The sequence below is a fragment of the Suncus etruscus genome, chromosome 7 (genome assembly GCF_024139225.1).
Source record: "Suncus etruscus isolate mSunEtr1 chromosome 7, mSunEtr1.pri.cur, whole genome shotgun sequence".
Taxonomy (NCBI): Eukaryota; Metazoa; Chordata; class Mammalia; order Eulipotyphla; family Soricidae; genus Suncus; species Suncus etruscus.
In genome coordinates, this window is record NC_064854.1 from 20,006,070 (window position 1) to 20,021,230 (window position 15,161).

At 41.8% G+C, this 15,161-nt stretch overlaps 1 protein-coding gene across 3 annotated transcripts in view; it reads right to left on the minus strand.

Moving 5' to 3' along the window:
* UPF2 (UPF2 regulator of nonsense mediated mRNA decay) overlaps positions 1–15,161 on the minus strand; it is a 79,245-nt gene that overhangs the window by 38,758 nt on the left and 25,326 nt on the right. For all 3 annotated transcript variants that reach the window (XM_049777077.1, XM_049777078.1, XM_049777076.1), the window contains one exon: positions 12,470–12,555. In XM_049777077.1, the coding sequence (XP_049633034.1) occupies positions 12,470–12,555 (86 nt within the window). The remainder of the gene's footprint in view (positions 1–12,469; positions 12,556–15,161) is intronic.

Consider the following 15,161-nt stretch of genomic DNA (forward strand, 5'->3'; position numbering starts at 1 on the left):
TAAAGTAAAATCCTTTTAGACTATTTGCTTCTATCAACGTAGGTAAGTTATTTGGAAACCTCAACATGCAAAAAGGAGAGATTCAATAACCTAACAGGTATCTTTTGAAGTTCAAGCTGACAGGGTTCGGACCCACCCTGGGTCTCACAGCCTCTATTGACTCTAATGTTAGATTTAGTCTGTGTGGGTGGTACCACACAGACTGGGGGTAGAAGGACTATTTGGGGTGGAGGGAACAACACTTGGTTTAAAGAAGGTCAACTTCCGGGGCCGGGCGGTGGCGCTAAAGGTAAGGTGCCTGCCTTGCCTGCGCTAACCTTGGACGGACCACGGTTCGATCCCCCGGTGTCCCATATGGTCCCCCAAGCCAGGAGCAACTTCTGAGCACATAGCCAGGAGTAACCCCTGAGCGTTACTGGGTGTGGCCCAAAAACCAAAAAAAAAAAAAAAAAAAAAAAAAAAAGAAGGTCAACTTCCAGGGAGACTCGTGGTGATTTTTTTCACCCTCCTAAAAGGGGCAGCAGAACAAGTAATTTTGGGAAGCTCAACTACAGACAACAAAAAGCTGTCACCCAACCAGTCCCTTATCAAAGCACTTCAATGTCCCAAACTTGCTATAAACAATAGGCTCCAGGCTTCATTGCCATACGGAATAAACAAGCTACATTTTCTTTTTCATTCCTTCAGTAAGTGCTGTTTTATAAAATCACTGTCAGTGGTGAGAAGATGAAGGCAGAAAGCAGGGACAAGCTCACCTAAACAAAATGCTCAGACTATAAAGAATGGAAGCTGTCAGTGAGCATTAAAGCGGAAACTCCAAGAAAGCTCACAACTGGGACAGCCTGAAATCACTTAGCTCACAAATGACCCCCTAATTGTCTGAGTGTAACACTACAAGGCAAGATAGACAAGGAGCTGACCATCAGACAGGCCTACAAATCATGAAAGATTCAGATCCAGATGCAGAAAACTAGGTCTAGAGGACAAATTAAATCTGAGCTGAAGAAGGGACAAAGTGGAGAAAGAGAAAGAACAGAGGTAATTGTGAAAAGTGGGGAAAGGAGAGGAAAGTGCCCGATGAAGGCTAATACACCTCTATGCCTGAGCAGAATACCTGAAACATACCTGAGACATTATTCCGTTAGTTCCTATGAGGTAAGCCCGGCTGAAGCATCTTACACCATCTAACTTGTGACCCTCTACCGCCTCTCCAGTCACTCTTCTAATCACCCTCTCAGAAAAAAGGCAGGACTGAAGCGAGAAGAGCCCACTCACTGGCTTTGCAACCATACCTGAATCCATTTGTAAAGCCATTTCACCCCTTTATAAACACAAAGGAGACTGCAATCCACTAAGCCGAGACCCAATACAAAACACTTCGTGTTCAACCTTCAAACAGTTCTTCAAAATCCTTTAAAGTTTTCACCCAATGAGGGCTAAGATCCCATCACACCAACAGTGTGGTCAGTGTGGCCCATCTCTTTCGGATGACACAAATATGATATTTCAGTAAATTACTCTAATAAGCACGCAAGAATCTTCTTAGTGTCTCCTAAGATACTAGCACAAGAAAAGTTTTTCTGTTTTGCTCAGTTTGAGGCCAAACCCAGCAGCGTTCAGGGGTTTCTTCTGGCTCTGCATTCAGAAATCGCTCCTGAAAGAAGCTTGGGGAATCATATGAGATGCTGGGGATTGAACCAGGTCAGCCATGTGCAAAGCAAACACCTTACCTTCTATGCTATTGATCTGGCCCTTAGCATAAGAAAAGTTGAGAGCAGACTGGGAGAAAATACTTGTCCATGACTCCTGACAAAGGGTTAATATCCAACATACATAAAGCACTTCTGAAACTAAAATAAAAGCAGGTCCATCAAAAAATGGGGAGAAAGGGACCAGAGAGATAGCAGAAAGGTAAGGTGTTTGCCTTGCATGCAGAAGGACAGTGGTTCAAATCCCGTCCCATATGGTCCCCCAAGTCTGCCAGGAGTGATTTCTGAGCGTAGAGTCAGGAGTACCTCCTGAGTGCTGCCGGTGTGACCCAAAAACCAAAAAATAAAATAAAATAAAAATAAAAAAATGGGGAGACAGGATGATCAAAAACTTCAAAGACTTGCAGGTGGTGAATAGCAAAATGGAAAAAGACTACACATCCCTGATCATCAAGGATTTGCAAACCAAAACAATGGAGATGAGAGGCATTTGTTTACTCATATGGTTGCTCACCTGGTTCCATCCCCAACATCCTATTCTGTCTTCAAACTGTCAAAAACCCAAAATCCAAAAGGCAACAGAACTAGAAAACTGGCTTAAGAACTGAATTTACCATGGCAGATATGTGGGTGGGGGGAAGGAAACTTGGTGGAGTGAGGGATACTGCAGATGGGGACACTGGAACATGGTATGCATGAAACATTATCATTAATGGTACTGTAAATCACAGTGACTCAAATAAAAGAAAATTTATTGTTTTCTGTTTTATTTTTGGGCTACACCCAGCGATGTCAAGGCTTATTACTCCTGGTTCTGCTCACAGGGATCATTCCAGGAGGTGCACAAGAAAACATGGATTTCAGGATTAAACCAGGGTTGGGTGTGTTCGAGACAAGTACCCTACCCACTGTACTATCACTCCAACCCAAGAAAAAAATGTTCAGTGTGGGACAAGCCCATCTTTAATTCACTTGCCTATTACATGGATTCATCCCAGTATCAAATGTACTTCTTTCAATTTCCAACCATTAGAATAGTATACTTAAGGTGTATTTTTAAAGCATATGAAGCTTACTTCTTTTTCATATCTACTTTGGGTTTTTTTTTCCAGTTCATCAATCAGCCAAAAAATTTATGGAGCCTAACACACATGTCTAAGTCCTGCCTCCCACCTGCCACACTATAGGTCAGAAAGATCAGCTCAGGGACTGGAGCGACAGCACAGTAGGTAGGGCATTTGCCTTGCACGCGGCCTACCCAGGTTGCATCCCATATGTCCCAATCCTGCAGAGCCAGGAGAAACCCTTGAATACTTCTAGGTGTGCCCCCAAAGCAAAAACATAAAAAAAAGAAATATCAGCTCAGATACAAGAGCCAAGGCCAGGTTCCAACTCTACCCAAGAGCACTTCTGCAGCTTCAGGAACTACCCTGCCCTGCCCAAGGCCTACTGCATCACAGTTCCCTCATTGGCTAGTTTCCCATGCAGGCAACTTCATCCCTCTGAGAGGGCCTCCCTCCAGTGCAAACCCACCCCACTCGCCCAGTCCTACCCTTTCCTCTGCCCTACCCCTTGTTTTCATACCACATTTACTACTAACTTGGCCTCCTTCTGCCCCAAGAGATGGTAAGGTAAGCTCTAGGGGACTTCATGAGCAAAACATGAACACAAAACAGCAGGTTCTCAATAGTGTTTGGCAGCTGAATGACTGTCTTGTCATGGGTCAGTACACCAGGAGCTTTAATCTCAATGACCCTGAACCAGCCTGTCTTCCAAAGAATATCACAATGGAGTTTTCTACTTTACCAAAAAAAAAAAAGTGAAGTTTATCAGATAACTAGAGGTAACTAATGGAATGATCATATTGTTTCTTATTCTCCTTCCTAAGAGAGCACTGCCAAGATTAATTCCGAGCACAAAGCCAGGAGTAAACCCTGAGCACTGCTGGGTGTATCCCTGCCTCACCCCAAAAAACTACTCCACTATTATTTTATTGCTAGGATCAATACTCTTCAATAATGCTGAATTTTTTTGTGTCTGTTTATTTACTTATTTGCAGTTCAGGGGTAGATTTTTGCTTTTAATCTATTGTTAAATACAATTCGGTGGTGATACACTAATGACTAATTAGTTTCATGACTTTGGAGAGGGTTAAGCAACGCCTACAACGTTAAACCCACTCACTCCTGGCTGTACTCAGGAATCACTCCTGTTGGGGTTCAAGGGAACATTACGTCGTGGTGCAGGGGAGTGAACCTAGCCTGTCGCTGTAAGGCAAGCATCGTACCCCTCTATTAAAGCTCCAGTGGCCCTTAGCCTTTTAAATATTCTTTATCTTTATGGTTTATAAAGCTCTTGAATTTAGGGGCCAGAGAGATGGCATAGCTGTGGGGCGTATACTTGCATGCAGAAGGACAGTGTTTTGAATCCCAGGTATTCCATGTGTTCCCTGGTGCCTGCCAGGAGTAGCCCCTGAGCGCCACCGGGTATGACCCAAAAGCCAAAAAAACAAAAAACAAACAAACAAAAAAAAACTCTTGGATTTATATATTTATTGATTTATTTGGGTTTTGGGTCATACCCAGTGGCGCTCGGGGGTTACTCCTGGCTCTGCTCTCAAATCGCTCCTGGCAGGCTTGGGGGACCATATGGGATACTGGGGATCGAACCATCATCCTTCCTGTCCTTCCTGTGTCGGCTGCTTGCAAGATAAATGCCCTACTGCTATGCTATCTCTCTGACCCATTGGATTTATATTTCTATCTTTCTTTTCTTTTTTTTTTTTTTTTTTTTTTGGTTTTTGGGTCACATCTGGCAATGCTTAGAGGTTACTCCTGGCAGGCTCGGGGAACCATATGGGATGCCGGGATTCGAACCAATGACCTTCTGCATGAAAGGCAAATGCCTTACCTCCATGCTATCTCGCCAGTGTCTTATATTTCTTTTTTTAACTAACTTTTATCTTGGTAGCTTCTGTCAATAAAGTCTGAGATTACATTTTCCATATTATTCTTCTATTCCTAGAAAGTTACTTTGTTTATTTTTCTATGTTCTCCAATTAGCCCAATCTAATCTAAACCCTGTTTCTTCATCCCCTTAAAAAAAGTAAAAACAGGAGGTGGAGCGACAGCAGTGATAGAGTGTTTGCCTTGCACAAGACCAACCCAGGAAAGACCTGGATTCGATCCCTGGCATCTCATATGGTCTTAAGAGCCTGCCAGGAGCGATTTCTGAGCGCAGAACCAGAAGTAACCCCTGAGCGCTGCTGAGTGTGGCCCAAAAATAAAAACAAACAAAAAGTAAATAAAAATACAGATTCATTCCTAAATAAAAACTATCTATATTAATACTAAACTCTGGCAAACTAACAACACAACTAAGTGCTTTCAGTTTCTCTTTTTTGCTTGTTTTTTGTTTTTTGGGTCACACCCAACATCACTCAGGGGTTACTCCTGGTTCTATGTTCAGAAATCGCTCCTGGCAGGCTCGGGACCATATGGAATGCCAGGATTCAAACCACCGACTTTCTGCATGCAAGGCAAACACCCTGCCTCCATGCTATCTCTCCGGTCCCAGTGCTTTCAGTTGCAATGAGTACCACCAGGAGTGAGCTCTGAGCACAGAGCCAGGAGTCTCCCTGGTGTTATCGAGTGTGGCCCAAAAACCATTAAAAAAATCTGAGAATTCCTTAGACAAGTTTTACTACTATGAACTGTTTCTTTTGGGATTAGATGCATAAAAGCTAGACATTCCATTTTCTCAGAATTTTCTAATCCAGATACACAAAGGCTACTTACCTCAACCAAATTTCTAAAATCCCTTTTTCCTAAAATAAAATTTAGTTGCTAATACATGTCATCCTGCTCTACTTGAACACTTAAGCTCTTTGATTATTTACTTTGCAAACTAAAATCCCCATGCTGTAATATAAGAAATCAAAGGTTTGGTCAATGTTAGTTCTATCTCTGTGATTCTGTTTTTGCTCCTTCCTAGAAACAACACCCAGAAGGGACTAGAGTGCTAAATAAATGCCAGACTCAAAGTTTTACATAAAGACCATGGGGCCGGAGTGGTGGCACAAGCAGTAGGGCGTTTGCCTTGCACAAGCTAGCCTAGGACAGATGGCGGTTCGATCCCTGGGTATCCCATATCCCCAAGCCAGGAGTGATTTCTGAGCTCATAGTCTGAAGTAATCCCTGAGTGTCACAGGGTGTGGTCCAAAACCAATAAATAAATAAATAAATAAATAAATAAATAAATAAATAAATAAATAAAACAAACCACCATAACGACCACTTCTGTGTAAATTTTTTTCTTATTCTGTGTGAATATTTAAGGTCAATATGTATCTAACTATTTTAAAAATCAGTCAGAAAATATGGGCCCGGAGAGATAGCACATCGGTGTTTGCCTTGTAAGCAGCCGATCCAGGACCAAAGGTGGTTGGTTCGAATCTCGGTGTCCCATATGGTCCCCTGTGCCTGCCAGGAGCCATTTCTGAGCAGACAACCAGGAGTAACCTCTGAGCACCGCCGAGTGTGGCCCAAAAACCAAAAAAAAAAAAAAAAAGAAAGAAAAAAATCAGTCAGAAAATAAATGTAGAGCCTTCTTTGAACTCTAAATCTTCTTTTTTTTTTTTAGTTTTTGGGCCACACCCAGCGGTGCTCAGAGGTTACTCTTGGCTGTCTGCTCAGAAATAGCTCCTGGCAGGCACGGGGGACCATATGGGACACCGGGATTCAAACCAACCACCTTTGGTCCTGGATCGGCTGCTTGCAAGGCAAACACCGCTGTGCTATCTCTCCGGGCCCAAACTCTAAATCTTCTAAGAGTATGATAACTGTTTACCAAGAGTTAATGAGTCACTTAGAAAGAACAATTTTTCCCTCCTTACACAATAATAAAACTTTGTCTATAATTTTCAGAGTCTCATGTACCCCGCTAGTAGTTTACAATCCAGGAAGTAAACATCTTCTCTCTAAATTCAAGTAGTAAGAACACAGAAACAAACACCCTTGTTACTGAAAGGGCAAAAGAACTAAGAGTTCTTAGTTCTAAGGGTTTTAGCTTTAGTAATCGATCAATTCTCCCCAAGGAATAACTAGTTCTCTTTGAAATCTAAAGAATTTAATTGCTGAAAATGATTTTATCTCTGTGCTCAAAAACACCTGGGGAAAGAGGAATGTAAAAGAACAATTAACTGTTCAACTAAAGAATACAAAGGACTTCTATAGGAAACACAGAAGCAGATGATTCCCCAAAAGATGAAATGGTATGAAATAAAGACCAGGTCTTTTGAAATCCAAAATTAAATGTCCTATGAAACACTTTCATGTTCCCAAAACAACACTGCCACCAAGTGGTAAAAACATACAACAGAATCCAAATCTCATTCTCCCAATTTCTAAGAAGTCTGAGAAGAGTCTTCCACAAAACTCCAGCAAATTCTCTGCAAAGCTAAATCAGGAAAAGCTATTCAAAAATCAAGCAAAGCACTTGCCCTCTGCAGAATATACTATTATTCAAAAGAGATTCGAGATAGCCATCTGTTAAAACTAGGTTAAATCCTCATGGATTTAGTCACTAAATTCTATTTTCAACAAGAAAATGGAATCTTAGGTACTTTCCCCAATTACATAAAATCTGGTCAGGAGAACTCTCAGAAGGCTTTGTGGAGTTGCTAGACCTTGATCTAGGTGGTAAACATGAAATTAAGGGATGACACAATTTTACTCCTGGCTACAGAAGTGACATGTCTACATAAGAAGCAATACATAAGAAGCAGTAACACAAAGCACCAGAGCAATTAGTACAGGGGGTAGGACATTTGCCTTGCACATGGCCAACCTCAGTTCAATCCCCGGCATCCTATATGTCCCCCATCCCCAGCAGGCCAGGAGTAATTCCTGGATGCAGAGCCAGGAGTAACTTTTGAGCATCACTGGGTGTGGCCCCAAACAAAAAACATAAGAGTAAGGATATTTTATCTAAAACACTGAAATCTTCAGACAAGGCTACCATGAATATTAATACCAGGAAAATAGACACACTAGAAATCTAGTTGTACAAATTAGAGATTGATATAATTAAATTGACTGATATAATATTTTAAATGTAGTAAATTCACAGAACCGAGTGCTTGTACAAATGCCTTCCCTGAATAGAACTGCGACCGTGATGAGTAGTATCTTTTTACTGTTAGACTGCTCTGAGTTGGGGCTAGAGTGACAGCATAGCGGGAAGGGAGTTGCATTGCATTGGCCAAGCTGGTCTTCTGAGCATCAGGTCTGATTCTTGAGCACAGAGCCAGGAGTAACTCCAGACTGCCAAAAACAAAAACAAACCAAAAAAGACTGCACTGAGTTTGTACTATCCTCCCATGCCAATGAGACCTTAACAACTATGGGGTGGGGACACTAAAAAAAATGTACTATGGGAGCAATGTAGGATGACACTTGTAAATACAACTGCAAACATGCATCAGGTTAACTGAAGCTGTCAAATCCATCCAGATTTGGCACAGAGAATTAGAGCAGAAGCTACAAATGTAAAGTTAACAGAGTTAACACAAACAGGTAGACTGCAAAATGACATCAACATGCTTGTTCAAGAGGCAAAACAAAGATCCCTTATATACAATAAAAAACTGGAACCAGGATGGCAGGGCAAAGAACTGACCTAAAGCCACATTAGGAAATATAATAAAGATGAAGAATTAAGAAACAACCAGAGTAACAAATACAAAAAGAGGTGGGGAGGGGCATAAATATACCTTAAAAATCTGTCTGATACAAGGGTCAGAGTAATAGCACAGTGGTAGAGCGTTTGCTTTGCACACAGACGAACCAGAGGCTTGAAAGTAGAGAACAAAATTTATCCAAGAAAACCATTACAGGTTGGGATTTTGCAAGAAGAGCTATGGGTCTCAGGACTGATGGAGCTGACAGCAGGCAAGGTGAAACGAGGCACTCCAGGTTATGTGACAGGTGATAAGGGGAATTACCGGTCACACGACAGAATTTCACCTCCTGCACAAGTCAGGCACTATGCTAAAGTTCCGAGGCTAAGGAAGAACATGACCCTGCTTCCGTCCATTTATGCTCTAGAGGACAAGGCTCAGGGCAACCAAGAGAGGCTTCTGCAGTAATTGGTTGTCATGAGCTTCCTTGTCTCTGGCTCTTGCACATATTGTTGCCTCTGCAAAATCTTTGCAGGACTAGAGAGCTAAAACAGAAATTAAGGTATTTGCTTTCCACGAGATTGGTCCTAGTTCAATCCTCAACACCACATGTGATCCCCGAGCATTACCAGGAGTGTTCCTTGAGCACACTCAGAAATAAATCAGGAGCACAGCCAGGCCCCAGACCTCCCCTCTGGGCTCCCAAATCTTCGCTATTGCATTCTCTTGTCCATTCCTGCTCTAGCTGACTCTGTTTTTAGGGGTTGATGAAATAAGCGATCCTCGGTCCAGGCAGTCTTTAGGTTCAAATACTGGTGGCCTCTGGGGGACTGCAGCCCCAGAAATACAGGGTCTTGCTCTGCACTAGTCATGACTCATAGTGCACCTTAAGATGTACAAATGAGGGGCCGGGAAGGTGGCGCTAGAGATAAGGTGTCTGCCTTGTAAGCGCTACCAAGGAACGGACCGCGGTTCGATCCCCCGGCGTCCCATATGGTCCCCCCAAGCCAGGGGCGATTTTTGAGCACATAGCCAGGAGTAACCCCTGAGCGTCAAACGGGTGTGGCCCAAAAACCAAAAAAAAAAAAAAAAAGATGTACAAATGAACAAGCTCAGTAATAGTCTTCCTTATTGATGCACATAGTGCAACTTTAAGATTCAGTGAATAAACAAATTTAGAAATACTCAAACCTTCCCTGATCACCTAAATTGATAAGAATCCTAATGCATTCTATCTATACCTTTCATGTCTATAAGGTTATATGTGGTCTATATTTCATGGTGTGTTTTCCCTTGAAAATAAAAAGAGCTTGAATTTTTACATTTTCTCCCCTATAAATTGTAAGTTGTCACTTCTGAGACTGGAAACCTAGTACAGCAGGTAAGGCATTTGCCTTGCAAATAGCTAGCCAGAAGTGGCCCCCAATATAGCATAGAGTCACTGAGCACTGACAGGAGTGATCCCTGAGTATAGAGGCAAGTAAGTGTATTGAGCATTTTGGGGCCAATTCTGGGTGTGGTTCAAAAACCAAACTCAAACAAGCATAAAACCCAAACCATAAATTACCACTCCCTACTACTTTCAAGTCATTGCTTCAAATTCTACTTACTTTTACTTTCTAAGTTGTCTGCTCACCTAAGCAGATAGTCTATTGAGTTATAAAGGGTATGACCTGACTCATCAAAGATTAAGATCAAAGGGTAGATAGTTTCTGAAGACTCTGATGAATACAGGTAGAGAGGAATGGTAGAGGATGTCAAGTGAGCAAGATGTATTTTTTTTTTGTTTTTTGTTTTTCTTGGGGGACCACACCCATTTGACGCTCAGGGGTTACTCCTGGCTATGCGCTCAGAAATCGCCCCTGGCTTGGAGGACCTTATGGGACGCCAGGAGAACGAACCGAGGTCCTGATCCTTGGCTAGCGCTTGCAAGGCAGACACCTTACCTCTAGCGCCACTTTCCCGGCCCTGCAAAATGTATTTTTATAAGCGAACTTCCAAACTCTCACTGCAAGACTTCTAGTAAAATTGTCGATTTTTGTTACCTTTGATTTAGTCTGTAGTAAGTTATAACTACTATAAGTACAGAAAGTTGTTACCATATGTTTCCTCAAACTGACAAAGAGAAAAATATAAAAAAATGTAATTTTATTGAGTAAATGATAAATGATCACCTAAAGAAAAGGATAACCTAAAATATATTCTGCCTAAGATCTCAGGAAAGAAATAATCTGAGGTTTTTCTTTTCTTATTTTTGCTTTTTGGGCCACACCCGGTGACACTCAGGAGTTACTCCTGGCTCTGCGTTCAGAAATCACTCCTGGCTTGGAGTGTGGTCCAAAAACCAAACCCAAACAAGCATAAAACTCAAACCATAAATTACCACTTCCTACTTCTTTGGGGGACCAAATGGGATGCTGGGCAGTCTAACCTTGGTCCATCTTAGGTTAGTACGTGCCCTAACACTTGTGCCACCACTCCAGCCCCCAAAAATAATTTGAGTTTTATTCATTCAACTACATATATTAAAAAGTGCCTCACAATCAAAATCCTAGAAAGACTAAAAAGTCTTTCTTCTCAATTATACAGGAAGCAATAGTCTACTTCTTAAGTGATGGCACTTTAGAACTGACTGCAGTGTATAAATTTATATAATAAAAACATGTATCTATTGGAATTTCTCAGCTAGTAATTATTAATTTTCTACTATTTATATTAAAACATATAGAATTATCTTCCTTGTCCCGCTAAGATAAAAAAAAGTGAATTCCTGTTTTAAAGAAACTGTCATGAGCTAAAAATCAATATGCAAGGAAAAGACTGAAAAAAAAGTAGCCCAATGGTATAACATCTCTGCCTGATACGTGAAGCCCTAGGTTCAAGTTCTGACACTGCCACTCTGAACGCCTCAGCACTCCAAACATCTCAGCACCACAATTGCTTTATCACTCAGAACACCTAAGCACCCGAACCCCTCAACACCCCAAAAGCTTCAAACTCTGAACCCCTCAACACCCCAAACACCTTAATACTTAATAGCTCAATCACCGCAGGGCCCCAAACACCTAAACATCCCGAATGCCTCAGCACCCCAAACACTTCAATACCCAGAAAGCTTCAGTACCCCAAATGCCTCAGCACCCAGGCAAGCAGAAGAGAGGTCTAGGATGGCGGGCTACAGCACATACCCACCCTGCAGGACACTCAGGTTCCATTCTGGCATTGCACAGTCCCTCCCAGCATTTTACCAGAAGCATCACCATGTGCACACCCCCTTTCTCCCACCCCCCCAAAATAGCAACTTTCACTGGAGAAAACTGACCATTATTAAGAGGTCATGGTGAGACAGCAGCCCACCTACAAAGGGACCAAATTCAAGTCTCACTAAGAAGCCTCCAGCTGAAACCCTGCAGAATTCTTACCCTTACCTCTATTGTACATAGGCACGATAATGGTTAAAGAAAATCTTCTAGAATTCAATGTTAATGAAAGAGAAGAGAATCTCCTCAATTCCTAAGATTAAAACTGTATTAATCCTGAAGTATGTAAGTGAGGTAGTTTAATTTGGTGTAATTTAGGAAATGTGTTTTGATTGCCACTGAATATGTTTCTAAATTATCAATAATATACTAATGTAACTTTCAGTCAGAAACTTTAATACCCCCAAACTTGAGAATGTTCATGTAAATGCCACCAACAAAACTAAATAGTTCTTTAGTCTAGTCTTTCTACTAGTAGTCTTTACACAAAACTAAAACACTCTCTAAAACTTAAACATTTCTTTCTCCTCATGGCAGAAACATAAAACAATTATTTCTCGTTATTAGATTAGGTTACCACTATGCTTAAGTTGCCTATTATTCCTAAAATACTTTTTAGAATTATTACATAGGCATCAGAGTGAATGAGTCTCACTAGAGTTAATAACGTATGATTCAGGAATATAATTTCTAGAAACAGAATCTAGAAAATATGCTAATAAATTACATATGTTGAAAGGGCTATTTTCAAAAGAAAAGTAAGAGCTTAAGCCTTACAGTCATTACTACAAAAACACTAACAATACTTTTTTAATACTTACCTCTGTCTGGGAACTATGAAGAGGGCCCGCACCAGCTTCTTCCGATTTGCTTTTGTGTTCATGTTCATGCAAAAGTCCATTGCTGCCTGCAAGGAGGGGGTAAAGCAAACATCTTATTTTTAAAAAAAAGTTCAATTTCTCTACTGCAAGGTAAAAACCTTGTACGCTACAATAGATTTCTACTTCATAAGTCAAAAAGAGATGTAAAACAATTATTTTAAGCATTTTCCTAACTAAAATAACAAAATGTATGCCATCTTTCCTTACTGATCCCCAAATAATGTTTTATGCTTTTTAATTGCAACCTATGTACCAAACTCCTCCTATTTCTTTTTTTTTTTTTTGGTTTTTGGGCCACACCCTGTGACGCTCAGGGGTTACTCCTGGCTATGCGCTCAGAAGTTGCTCCTGGCTTCTTGGGGGACCATATGGGACGCCGGGGGATCGAACCTCGGTCCGTCCTAGGCTAGCGCAGGCAAGGCAGGCACCTTACCTCCAGCGCCACCACCCGGCCCCCTCCTATTTCTTTTTTAATTTCCTATGAGCAACCTAGTGTCATTACCAGATCTTCAAGTGAGAAGCCAGAAGACCAATAAGGACTTAACTGCAAATAATTATATGGAAAGAACAATTAATGTCTTTGGCCTCACAAGAGCCAAGAAATACAATATCAGGAATTGTATCTAACTAGAAAATTTCAAGGTTACTTACCAGGAATCAAGAAAATAATTAAAGCTCATAGGATAATAGAAAAGAAATAAGGGCCAGAGCAACAGTACAGCAAGGAGGGTGTTCTTGTATGAGGTCAACCTAGGTTCAATCCCTGGCATCCCATAAGGTCCCCTGAGCAGAGCCAGGAGTAACCCCTGAGCATCACCAAGCATAGCACAAAAAGGAAAAGAAAATAAGCTACATCATACCATAGAATAATCCAATATTCTTTTAAAATACATATGTTCACTATTTCAACAAACATATTTAACATCTGGATTAAGTATAAAAATACTTGCTAGAAAAGGTATATCAGATGTACAGTATCGAAGCAATAGAAAAACCAAAGCAAGAACCACTGGGACTCTGTAAATACAGTGTGTCTACACATCTAAGAGGGATGAGACTGGGACACATGCAGTAAGTGCCTGGAAGCTACTCCCAGCTCCCAGCATGCTCAGGGGTTACGCTTAGAAGTGCTCAGGGAGGGGGCTGGTGAGGTGGCGCTAGAGGTAAGGTGTCTGCCTTGCAAGCGCTAGCCAAGGAAGGACCGTGGTTCGATCCCCAGGTGTCCCATATGGTCCCCCCGAGCTAGGAGCAATTTCTGAGCGCTTACCCAGGAGTAAGTAACCTCTGAGCATCAAACGGGTGTGGCCCAAAAAAAAAACAAAACAAAACAAAAAAAAAAATGGAGAGATAGCATGGAGGTAAGGCATTTGCCTTTCATGCAGGAGGTCATCGGTTCGAATCCCTGCGTCCCATATGGTCCCCCTGTGCCTGCCAGGAGCAATTTCTGAGCGTGGAGCCAGGAATAACCCCTGAGCACTGCTGGGTGTGACCCAAAAACCACCAAAAAATAATAATAAGTGCTCAGGGAGGGCTGGAGCAACAGCACAGTGGTAGTGCGTTTGTAGCCAACCCAAGACAGACCCAGGTTCAATTCCTGGCATCCCATATGGTTCCCTGAGATTAACAGGAGAGCTTTCTAAAAAAAAAAGCCTAGAGTAATCCCTTAACGCCAACATGTGTGGCCCAAAAACCAAAACCAAACCAAACCAAACCAAACAAAAAAGAAGTGTTCAGGGAATCATATGGTCTTGGGGGAAAACTCAAGGCCAGAAAAAAGTTAGTATCAAAAGATTAGGTGCCGGGGCCGGCGAGGTGGCGCTGGAGGGAAGGTGTCTGCCTTCCAAGCACTAGTCAAGGAAGGACTGCGGTTCAATCCCCTGGCATCCCATATGGTTCCCCCAAGCCAAAGGCAATTTCTGAGCACTTAGCCAGGAATAACCCCTGAGCATCAAATGGATGTGGCCCGAAAAACCAAAAAAAATATAAAAAAAATAAAAAAGATTAGGTGCCAGAGAGCTCATGGTATGAGCATGGTATGAGACCTGGGTTCAGTACCCAGCATTTTATCATTTTATGCTATAAAATAATGACTTAGGGAGGGCAATGGGGTCACACCTGGTGGTACTCAGGGGTTACTCCTGGCTCTGGGAATCTGGTGGTGTTCAGGAGACTATATACAATGCCAGGTAGGCTGCATGTAAGACAAATACTGGGCTAGAGAGATAGCATGGAGGTAGGGCATTTGCCTTGCATGCAAAAGGACGGTGGTTCGAATCCCGGCATCCCATATGGTCCCCCGAGCCTGCCAGGAGAGATTTCTGAGCGTATAGCCAGGATTAACCCCTCAATGCTGCTGGGTATGACCACCACCCCCCCCAAAAAAAAAGACAAGTACTTATTCCCTATAATATCTCTATCTAGCCCCAATAAATAATTGTAAAAGTAAAATATATTGATAAATTCTTATCAATATATCAAGGGAATTCGCATAGTTTTTAAATACCAAATAAAATGGCAATGGAGAATACTTTAAAATATATTTCCACTACACTTCAATTTGCATCAAAAATACAAGCGGTTTTGTCCAGTATCACTTTTTTTTTTGGTTTTTGGTTTTTGGGCCACACACGGT